At 30.1% G+C, this 11961-nt stretch overlaps 1 protein-coding gene and 1 long non-coding RNA gene across 5 annotated transcripts; both read left to right on the top strand.

The window, feature by feature from the left end:
• The first annotated feature begins 261 nt into the window (after positions 1–261).
• LOC21386045 lies at positions 262–720 on the top strand. Its single transcript, XR_002901574.1, has 3 exons — positions 262–394; positions 493–576; positions 695–720. It is a non-coding gene; the product is annotated as an uncharacterized LOC21386045 (long non-coding RNA).
• Positions 721–4235: 3515 nt separating this feature from the next.
• Positions 4236–8454, top strand: LOC21386044 (GDSL esterase/lipase 5). Of its 4 annotated transcripts, XM_010091402.2 has the most exons (6): positions 4236–4541; positions 4725–4846; positions 5556–5786; positions 6105–6173; positions 6252–6363; positions 8052–8454. In XM_010091402.2, exons 1-6 carry the CDS (start codon positions 4268–4270, stop codon positions 8294–8296), a joined length of 1053 nt encoding a protein of 350 aa, XP_010089704.1. In that variant the 5' UTR covers positions 4236–4267; the 3' UTR covers positions 8297–8454. The 4 variants fall into 4 exon arrangements, with proteins under 4 accessions (XP_010089704.1, XP_024016966.1, XP_024016967.1 ...); XM_024161198.1 differs by having other exon boundaries at positions 6105–6363; XM_024161199.1 differs by lacking the exon at positions 8052–8454 and adding an exon at positions 7241–7385 and having other exon boundaries at positions 6105–6363.
• Positions 8455–11961: the final 3507 nt, after the last annotated feature.

The raw sequence follows: 11961 nt of genomic DNA, 5'->3' as shown, positions 1-11961 counted from the left end.
CTTGAAGCCCCAAAGCCCCGTTTTCTCCCTCGAAACATTAACACTAGATTTGTATGAGCTTAATTCTTATTTGAATTCAACTCTGTTTGTTTCTTCCGTCATTACTTTGACTCTCAATTCTCAAAATCCCAACAAGCTCGGCATAAGGTATAGCCCTTCTCGTCTTCGCGTCTATTTCGAAGGAATGCCAGTCGGAACAATTCGAGTTCCTGGTTTTCTTCAGCCTTCTCACAGCTACAACGTGACCGTGCCTACACGGGTTTTGTTCCAGTGTGTCAACGTTAGCCATGTCCTAGCTGAGGCCTCCCATGAAAACACAATTCAGATGAAAATATTGGGAGATGTTAAGGCTCAATTAGTGGCATTTCATATAATTACCCTGTTAAAGATTAAGGTTTGTTGTTTATCTCATTCTCTCCCAAACTAGAATTCACTAATTTACATTTTAGATTTGTTTGTAAATCACATTTCACTTTGTTCCCATTATAACAGGTTTCTCTGGAATGTGACATAAATATTGACCCTAAACAGCTCTCAATAAAAAATGAAGTTTACAGCGCAGTAAAAAATCACATGGTAAGCGTTCTCATTTTTCTAAGCATATTTTTTTTTTTTTCTTGTTTTCACCTTGCTGTTTTCTTTCAATTCTCTGATATATGCTACTACATTACTAAGTTAATAGGACGCTTTTCAGGCATCTTTTCCTGCCAATCCACAGACCATCTTCAGGAAATGCGCATTAGCATTCTACATTTAAGGTGTCCAAAGCTTTACCCTAGCTAATACTACTGCAACATGTAATTTTGACATTATCCACTTCTATGCTCCAAAAATCTCGGAGTTTAATGATCATTTGGTGCTCTGATTGAGGAAGTTCATTGTATTTAGATAAGTTTGTAAAATGTAACACACAATTTTCTATATGCTCTTCCTTTTTGACTTTGATGTAATGTTTGGTGCCATTGATCGTGGCCTTAATTCTGTAAATTTACTTGAACGTTTATTGATGGAAGTGTATAGTTATTTGAACTTAGCTATGCCCAAATTGGGCCATTCATTTCACCAACTTTTTCCTTCCGTTGTCTAGTGTTTTGTCTACATAACATTATCATAGAGACAATCCATAGAAGGCTAATATTCAATATTCATCTATACACTCAAGTGATTAGAGTGGAATACAATTCATTGGAATGATGAGATCACAAAATGCTTTGAAGTAGCTTTAGTTTACTAGGTATTAATTTACTAGGTATATACTATATATGAAAAAGATAGCATCTCAAGATAGTGGAAAGGAAAAAAACAAAACTCGCATTTATAAAATGTGTTTATTTTTTTCAAGTTTGTACGGATAAATATACGGTCGAAATATATTGTTCACATGGTGTAACAGCGACTGCCAATGCACAAACAGTACTCAGGACAGAGAATTTAGCTTTTTAACCCAATTTTCTCTTATTTTTTTAAAATAGAGAATTTTTCGTGCAGCACTAAGAAAAAAAATGACTATCAATAATTTTCTATTCTCAACCTTCAAATCTATATTAAAATTGTTCTGCTTACTTCTTCTATTTAACCATTAGAAACTGATATGGAAATGCCCTGTCAGTAAAGTCTCTTTACAATATATATTATATCTATATATACATATATTATTTTTTTTTCTTGAGGGCAATCGAGTTCAAACTTGATCGTGTATTGTTTTGGTACGAGAGTTGGCGAATTAGGTTCTAACATCTGTGCTTGTGGAGCTTGGCAATGTCAGTGTTTGAATAAACAGCATCACCAAATACAACAAAGTAATGAGCACAGTTTGACCACAGTAGCTTTTTTGTTTTGGAAGATTAAGCTTCTATCGTGGTGAAAATTATGCAACTGCTTAGCATCTTTGAATATTTTTTTCTTTGACCAACTTCATGTTTACTAAATTAACTTTCCTTTTAATTTTGGCCACCAAAGTATTCAACAAATGAATCATTTGCAATTTTCACATAAGTCGTTGTCCAGATCAAACTAATTGGAAACTCCAATATATATATATATATATATATATATATTTTTTGAGGTTTCGCAAAGGACCCTCATATACCGTGGTATATAGTTTTAGATGGTGTAATATAAAAAACTTAATCAGTTTATATGATACTAACGTGAAAAAAGTGTAAATTATTGTTAGATCTTTTTAATACCATTGTTACATAAGATAAATGATATATTATATCTCATACATTTCGATGTATTACAGTGTAGGACTGATTAAGCAGGTCCTTTGCCTATTTTCTATTTTGATAAAAGACAGCTAATAATTAGCCTCTCCTCATATTGTAATATAACTCACTTTTGTTGTTAATGCTATGATGGGAAGCGCACATCTTTTAAAACAATAAATTGAGCGTACAGCTTACAATAGTAGACCAACATATGATATATAAAAATCAAATTCAACAGTCATTATTTTAATATGAAGAGAAGTTTCTAACAACCATCTTTTGAGATCCAAGTCATGTGGGAATTGTTTATATAAAAAGTTTACATTTTTTTAATATATAGTTTGAACCTATAAGTCAAATAATCATGTGCCTCATTCATTAGAAATGTACTCTTAAATTGTCATAAAGTTAGTATATATATACAAGCCTTTTCCTAGTTGACGCAGTATTTGTGATTCAAATTAGACTCTTTCAAGCAATTTTGATACACATCTTTTCTCAATCACATGATCATTATTATAAATGGAAAATTTTCTGATTATGGATTGTACTTTCACATGATCATATGTCATGGTGCTCATTTTCTTCACCACTTCACATGATGTACGTGGAAAGAAATTTTGAATCCTTGAAAAAATCAGCTTCACTTCTTTCTCAAGCAATGTATGATTTCTAAATAGAATGTCTTCTAATCTATTTTGTTTTCCTTGTAGAAAAGTTTCAGTCATTTACTCTATTGAAATATGAAAGCAGCTTTATGCAACCATGATGAAAAAGAAGAGAAATTATGAGAATTTTGGTCAATGCAAATATGATGATTAGTCCAAGCTTCCATTTTGGAAGCTTGTTTTGCGTTTGTCCCAATTGCTATTCATAATTACAAAAACAGAAGAACAGAAGATATAAATATGTTCAACATCAAAAGTGACATATGAAATAAAAAATAAGATGATTAGTGTGCTTATAAGTTTTTGGTTTCCCTCGTTTTTTAAAACCGATTTTGTAAGGGTGAGTTCTACTTAATGAGTTTGTAGCAATCGGTGTCAGAACTAATCCACCAAGTTAAAATCGTTGCATTATAGGCCATTACGTTCCAAAAGTTCCATATGAAAGAAATGATTTATAGGTTTGTAACAATAACATAACAATATATGTGTATATATATATATATATCCAAAATTATCACGTGACAGTGCTGCATGCTTGTTACATATAAAATAGCTTTACCTTTTTTTGTTTGAATGAATAAGACTTTACTCTTAGTGCTTGTTGTATGCTTCAAAGCCTCGTGTCCATATCTGATAAACCTTTAGGCGCGGCCATGGAATCCCTGCAGTTTTCTCAACGTGGGTTGTTTCAACTCAGCCGTATCTGAAATAAATAAATAACTAAAGAAAAAATAGAAGAGTAATTCAGCATTATTTGTATTTTATTTTTGAATTACCAGCACTACTTTTTATTGTTATTGCCTGTCTTTGGACCAATACAAACGTTGAACTTGAAGTTCTAGCCAAAATACGTATTTCTTTTTTTTTTTTTCCCGTCATCAAAAGAAATATATTTTAATTCAAAGTTTAACTTTCATGAGCCATATAAATTTGACAAGAAGCAGACACGATTCAACTTCATAAACAATTCTGACTTTCGCAACCAATTAGTACTCCTATTATATATCAGTTGGACAAAAATAAAAGGTAATTTCTTTTCTTTTTTTTTTTTTTTGGTTTTTCAGCCATATATAATTCATTGCAAACAGCTAAATATAACTAAATATATTCTGTAATCCTCCACATATATATATAGATATATATATATCCTTTTCAGCTTGATCCAAACATCATTAATTATAAATTTAAATCGAGCTGACTGGTAAAAAAGGTGTAAGAATAGTTTTTGTCATTCAAAGCAGATAGAAACAAAGGTAGCTCTATTTATAGGTTGCGGCATACATATACACACACACACACACACACATATATATATATATATATATTTGTGTGCTTATATATAATGTCAGACATTTTTTATTAAGGCAAACCGCTAAGAAGTCAGTACTGATGGCCAAACTAAGCCCTCTCTTCATTCTTCTCTTTCTTCATCTGGTACTCGCATCAACTTCTTGTGAGAGTACAACATACAAATCCAAGCATTATTTGCCGAAAACACATGTCGCTTTATTCATCTTCGGGGACTCGTTCTTGGACGCCGGCAACAACAACTACATCAACACCACAACTCTTGATCAGGCAAACTTCTGGCCTTACGGAGAGACCTTTTTCGGGTTCCCGACGGGAAGATTCTCCGATGGACGCTTGATATCGGATTTCATTGGTGAGGTTTGCGTATCTTTCGGAGTGTTGTCTTCTTGCTAGTACAAAAAATCCAGTTTGTTTAACTAACATATATCCTGTCTGCTTATAATAATTTAATCAGCTAATTAATCCCATCCTTTTTCTACATGTCATGCATAATTATATATGTATAATGTATTATTATTATTATTATTTTTTGTAGCTGGATATGCCAATCTTCCCCTGATTCCTCCATTTCTACAACCGGGTTTTCGCCATTATTATGATGGAGTTAACTTTGCATCTTCTGGAGCTGGTGCTTTGGATGAGACTTTTCAAGGATCGGTATGTATAATGTGTGTACGTTGTTTTCTCTATCATGATGGAAAGAGAGAGTAAAACATTTACCTTTTTAATTTGTTACTGTCGTTTGCATAAATTTTAGATGCCGTTTGGTGGGGCTAACAAAGTTGTGACCGCATGCCAAAAGGGCAATAATTCATGATGTCTGAATACAACAAAACTGGAAAAATATAATGGCGTTGTCGATTCAGATATATGGGATCTTGTGAGCAATAATATTATGATTCATGTCTTTAGCTTCGGCCAATTTCACTTTTGGAAGTGTGGGCACAGACCTAATGTTGGTCATGTACCACAAATTCGTAAAGGAGGCAGTTGAATTGTCAACTATCAAAGTTTCAATTGAGTCTCAAAAATATTACTTGGCATATTGCCACGTGATGACCGATAGGACCACCTAAAGTCAATAAGGAGCATAGTTACAGTCCAAACTGTGAGATTTTTAATTATTTTTTTAAGAACTGAATTTTATTAGTGTGTGGTGTATCAATTTCATTTATAAACATAGTGGGCTTTTACTTTTTTTTTTTTTTTTTAGAACTGAATTTTATTAGTGTGTGGTGTATCAATTTCATTTATAAACGGGGGGTTTTTTTTTTTTTTTTTTTTTTTTTTTTTTTTAGGTATTTACCTTTTTACTAAACGAAAATATGCATGCATTTGATTAGTGCTTTTTGCCCTTTTGTTTTAGGTAATTGATCTAAAAACACAGCTAAGGTTTTATAAGAAGGTGGAGGCTCGGTTGAGACAGAAGTTAGGCAGTGCTGGAGCTGAAGTGACGTTGTCAAAAGCTGTCTACTTGTTTAGCATTGGCACCAATGATTACATGAGCACTTTCTTAACCAGTTCCACAATTCTAAGCACCTACTCCAAATCAGAATACATTGAGATGGTGATTGGTAACTTGACAGCTGTCATCAAAGTAAGCAATATTTCTTTTCCCCTTGTAACGTTAATATTCAACTTTATTTACCTAAAAGCCTTATCTAAAAATATTAAGCTGTTACTTTTTTTTTATTATTTTTTATATTTATTATTTGACGCGTAGATTGTACTGAGATGTTATATTATTATTTAAGTAAAAAATGAGATAATAGAGTCTACGTGTCAAACAATACGTAAATGTAGAAAGTGACAAAAAGAATGTCAGAAATAGTGATGTTAGCATTTCTCAATTTGCGTTTTTGAAGGTCACTTGTGGGGAATATTAGAGTGTGCTTACATTATTCAAATTTCACAGGAAATATATACACTTGGTGGCAGGAAATTTGGGTTTATGAACCTGCCAGAATTTGGTTGTTTTCCTGGGGTAAGAATAATCAAACAACATCACACAAATGGACGCTGCTTAAAAGAAGCTTTATCTCTTACAAAGTTGCATAACCAGGCTCTTTCTAAGCAACTCATGAAACTAGAAAAGCAGTTGAAAGGTTTCAAATACTCGCTCTACGACTTGAACAGCTGTCTCAGACAAATAGTGAATCATCCCTCCAAATATGGTAAGTACATGCTATTAGTATATTTACCATTATCAATAAAACGTTACTTAATTCTAATCGTATGATATTATGGGATGAACCTATTCAGAAACTTGAGCCTAATGTTTGGAGGGCCAATGGAGTAAAGGAAAGGAAAAATGTAGTAAATAACAGATTTTTAAAACTAAATTAAGTAAATAATAGAATTTAAAATTATTGAAAATAAATAACAGTTGATGTGATAAATGCGGTAATTGATTCATTTACGGTTAGTAAAAATATTTTTTTCAAGTAAATTTTCTTTTTACGACCGGTAAAAAGAATTTTTCCATGCAAATAAAGATTTTTTAAAATTTTTTACCACATAAATTATTTCTTATCACTTGTAAATGAATCATTTACCGCGTAAATGAATCATTTACCGTGTAAATAATTCATTTACTACGTAAACTACTATTTATTTTAAATAGTTTTAAAATCTGCTATTAACTATAATTTCTCTAAAAGAAATCCATTTTTAGAGCATCGATATTCAAATTATACCATTTTTTCCGGAAATTTTGACCTTACAAATAAAAATAGTACATGAATAACTAGACTCAAAAATAAGAGAATTTTTACGATAGAAATTACATTTTTACTATATTAGTAACCGTAAAAATTATTATTCTAGCCATTCGATTAATTTTTAATAGTTTAATTTGTGAATTAAAATAATTTTATATTACGTATTATAAATTTTTAATATCGATATTTATAAATTAAATCTTTAAAAAACTAATTTTACAGATAAAATAACAATACCTTTTAACAGTTCCCCAAACATAGCACACATCTCAATTAACATTAATGCTTTGATGTAGTTGACATCTCTAATCACAATGCTTTTTTATAATAGATCAGGGCCAGGGTGTGGCAGACATGTCAATCAAACAAACATGGGGCAGGAAGTCTGTTAATCAGATTGTCTGATAAAAGCAAGTCAACTTTTCTAAGCCCAATTGGAATTTTCATACGCCCGCTTCTAATAGATCAGCACTACCGGTACACAAGTATTAAGGTCTCGTTCACTTCATCGATTTAAGTTTAAAATTTAAGTTTTATTATAGTAAAAAGTTTTCTCATACGCCCGCTTCTAATAGATCAGCACTACCGGTACACAAGTATTAAGATCTCGTTCACTTCATCGATTTAAGTTTAAAATTTAAGTTTTATTATAGTAAAAAGTTCTAAAAAATAATCACATCTAACTTTTTTACTACAGTAAAAAACTCTCACATAAAATCACATATCAACTCAAATTATAAACTCGAATCAGAGAAGTGAACGGACCCTAAAATAACCGTCAATTTCCATATAATCCCCTTTTCTTTTCTCTTTTTTTTTTCTTTTTTTTTGTTCCTCCTTTCAAAGTCTAACCCAATGCATTTTAATTGTATTTTATAAATATCCACTGTATGATAACTAATAGCTAGTTGAAATTAGAAGGGACGATCGTTATTGCAATTAGGATTGTTGGTTTTATAATTCGAATCACAACTCAAATTTTTATTATAACATTTAATTTTGATTTTTTTTATAATATTTTCTATCATAGATTCACTTTTCTCTCGCATAGTTCTTTAACTTAAACGCACGAAACTAACGGGACATAAGTGATGAGTACAGATTACTGAATGTGGAAATTAAATAATTGTTTTTGATGGAAGGATTCAAGGAAGGGAAAACAGCTTGTTGTGGAACAGGGAAGTTTAGAGGAGTGCATAGCTGTGGAGGAAAAAGAATGGGGATCAAGGAGTACAATCTTTGTGAGAATCCCAATGAATATGTTTACTGGGACTCTTATCATCTCACTGAAAACGTCTACAAACAACTTGCCGATCAAATGTGGAGAGGGACAGCCAATTCCCACACTGTTGGGCGCTACAATCTGAAGGATCTCTTCCTAGCTTAGAAACTTTTTAATACAAGTCAAAGTCACCAAATATATTGTTGGGAGTGGCCTCAAATTAAGCCCACAAGCATGTTAATTTGGTATTGGGCTCAACGCCCATGTCTCCCATTAATGGCTGCCGCGTGTTTTTTTTTTTGTTTTTGGAGAAGCATATTTTTAGTTTGATTTGCTTTAAGACTCAACGGAGCTTGTGCCAGTTTAGTAGTGCTGTAAATTTTAAAAAAATTATTTTTAATTGTGTTAAAAGAAAACGTAGTTGTTATAAAAAAGTATTTAAGTGTTTAATAAACTATAATTATACAAGTAGTGTAGGTTTCAAAAATAGTGTAATAGCGTTTAATAAATTGTAAGATTACCGTAATTAATAATAAGATTACCGTAATTAATAATTTTAAATTAATATATAAAGTAATTAAAAATTGATAATTATTTAGCAAATAAAAATTAATATATTAATAATATAATAATAATGAATAAATTATCATTAATGAGTACAATAGTAATTAAACTATATATATATATATATAATATTAATTACTAATGTTTATTTAATAATCTATTATTTGATATATCACATGATCAATTTTTGGTAATTATTCATTTTATAATAATTAATTAATAATTATCAATTATTAATTATTATTGATTAGTATATTACATATTGGTAATTATAATTTAATATTTATTATTAATTGAGTAATTACTATTTATTTTTTATTTACCAACAATTTACTAATTAATAGATTACAATTAACATAATATATGATTGATATATTAATTATTAATTATTTATTTAATAACCTATTATTACTTGTTTTATTGTTAATATGCTATATAATTAATTTTTGGTAATTAATCTTTAACTAAATAATTAATTACTATATTATTTATTATTTATTAATAAAATTAAAAACTTAATAGTAATAAATTAATATTTAATTAGTAATTAAGTAATTACTATCTATTTATTAGTTATTAAGTATATATATTTATTAATTATTAATTAATATATAATATAATTATTAATTAATAATTTAATATAATTTTGTTGATAATAATTAATTGTACTATGCCGATTCCCACAAAATCTAAAAGCTAAAGTTGCATTCGGGCTGCTTCTGATTTTGGTTGTAGATTCTTCAAAAATTCTTTAAAAATCACTTTTTATAGTTTTTATCAAACATCATTATCAGCTTTTGATGGTTAAAGAAGTGATTTTGGGCTCCAAGAAGCACCCTAAAGCTTTTAGAAATATGAGATTCTATGTGCTTATATGGATCGTGAGAAGTAAGAGTGTATAGTGCATCTGCACAGTTTGGTTATTCTATTGATACACAAGTTTCTCTCTTTTATTTTTTTGAGCGAGATTTGGTCAGAGATTTATCTCTTTAGTATTTGGTGTTCTTGCTTTTACGTTGAGAGATTTTGAGTGTATTTGGGATTTAGGTGGTGAGAGATATTTGACACATTTTTGTAATCTCTTTTGGTTATAGTGAAATTTTTTCACCGTTTCTGTTCGTGGACGTAAGCCAAAAACTGAACCACATTAATTCTTCTTGTTTTTTAGATTTTTTTTGTTATTCATATTTTGTCCTAAATCTGTTTAATTTAACGTTTGGCACAATATATATATATATATATATATATGGTATTGTAGCAAGTCTTTGAAAAAGCTAGAATATAAGACAAAGATGTCATTGCTTCTATTCTTTGATCCTAGTTATAATGAATAAAATGATGTCTACAAAAACGAATATTGCATTTATGTAAATAAGTCACGATTATTATTGGTCGTTTTTCCTTGTTCCAAGATAATGTCTTAACGACCGGAAGGAAAAAAAAAAAAAAACGAATTTTCATATGCAACGGTCATGATATATAGAAATTGATTTATTCTTTGATAATTGTAATAAACAATGAACATTAGTCTTGAAACATTTGTACTTTTAAAATCATACGTACAAAAAAGTCTTCAAAACTCACAGTATCGTGTGTAATTGGTTATTGACTAGGGAAGAATATTCAATTATAGAAACGGGACAAATAGCTTTAAATTTTTCCTAAATGGCGATTGAGAGAAGAACAAGAAAGGTCTTGATGCCATTACTGATATTGATCTCTTTAATCGTCATTATGTGCAGAAACATCAAAATAATTAAGCAGAAAATAATAGTGCAGAATCATAAAGAGCATCATGAATTAACATCACAGTTCGGTGCGCGTACCTACATCTGTGAGGCCACGCCCAAATAGTGAACAATCCACTAAGTTTCAAAGAATTACAGACACTAATCGGACTTATACACCCAAAGACTCCCTCATTAACGTTATCGCTGCCGTGTCGAATCTCCTTAATAGCCTTGTCAAGCGAGCACCACTCGTTTTCAAACTGCACAGTAAAATCCCTCCAGCTGGCAGTGCGTTTTCTCCTGAAAATTACAAATCTTTCTCCTGAAAGACAATCTTCAATCAACACTCAAATGCTCACTATCTCATGGACTTTGCTCAGATTATTTTCAATTAAATCCCTCTCAAATATTTTCTATATAATCTCTCTTAAATGGCCGCACCTTTATTTACTCTTTAGGCGATATATATAAAAGTCTATATTGGACTCCTTGATAAAATCAGCCCCATGATTTGCTCAATATCAATCCTACTAAGATAGCTCTTCCCCCAAAAACTAATTATTCACTCAGCACCACAATTTTCGTTCACGCACACACCTCACTTCACGTATACAATCACATATATATCCATGAATATATATATATATATATATAAATAAAGTTTGGTTTTATTCCTTTTGAATTCTAATCCACCAAGACCAAAATGTACTCCACCAGATAATCTTCAACTAATACCCCACGTGACAAGCTCATCACGTCCTCTTATTTCCATGTCTACCACCGCATCAAATATATTACTATATCTATGATGCATCAAATCTCCCAAATCTTTTTTTTTTAAATTTTCTTCTAAAATTTGATTTCAACCAAAATCACCTCTAATCTTCTTCATAAACGCCGGTTGCCAAAAGTATTTGTTTTTAAATTTTTACAACCAATGCTAACAAATTGTCAAATATTTTTTTACATATATTATAGTGTTTATTGGTGATAATAAAGGTTCTATATTTATAAAATACACCCTATCTTACTTATGTTGGTTTGTATTAAAAATTTAAATGGTGAATTTTTATACACTTGTTATTTTTGAGTTATATTGTAAACTTAATTTTTTATTTTATTTTTATGGTTTAACGATTTTATAATTTTTATAAATTGTTGAAAACCTTTTTAGTCTTAAACTCAAATCGTTCAAATCAAGCCGCCCAAACTGCTTAAGAGTGATTTAGTTCAATTTAATTTTTGTCAAAACTTCAAACTGCTCAAAATAAAAAATTATTTTTAATTTGATTGGTGGTTTTTTAATTAAACTACCCAAACTAACCGCCAACACCCAAAGAGAAAAGGTAGAGAGAAAGTAGAGGACTGCAAAAATAAAGTAAAAATTATATTTTTATTCTATGTTGACTTACCTTACACAATTTTACTTAAATGCCCTCCATTAATTCACTTTTTAATGCCACATATACAATTTCCGTTCATTTAATACATGAAATAGGACGAAGGGAGCTGTTTAACCTGTTTTTTTTTTTTTTT

This window comes from Morus notabilis, unplaced genomic scaffold (genome assembly GCF_000414095.1).
Source record: "Morus notabilis unplaced genomic scaffold, ASM41409v2 Scaffold2802, whole genome shotgun sequence".
Classification (NCBI taxonomy): domain Eukaryota; kingdom Viridiplantae; phylum Streptophyta; class Magnoliopsida; order Rosales; family Moraceae; genus Morus; species Morus notabilis.
Note: the sequence above shows the minus strand (reverse complement) of the source record. Positions and strands in the feature narration are given on the sequence as shown.

What these genes read in the sequence shown, in the direction of transcription:
- LOC21386044 (XM_024161198.1), top strand. Translation starts at nt 4,268, where the DNA reads ATGGCCAAACTAAGCCCTCTCTTCATTCTTCTCTTTCTTCATCTGGTA. An exon ending in ACTTGACAGCTGTCATCAAA is followed by an intron (nt 5,787 to 6,104) that starts GTAAGCAATATT and finishes CAAATTTCACAG; the next exon opens with GAAATATATACACTTGGTGG. An exon ending in GAATCATCCCTCCAAATATG is followed by an intron (nt 6,364 to 8,051) that starts GTAAGTACATGC and finishes TTTTGATGGAAG; the next exon opens with GATTCAAGGAAGGGAAAACA.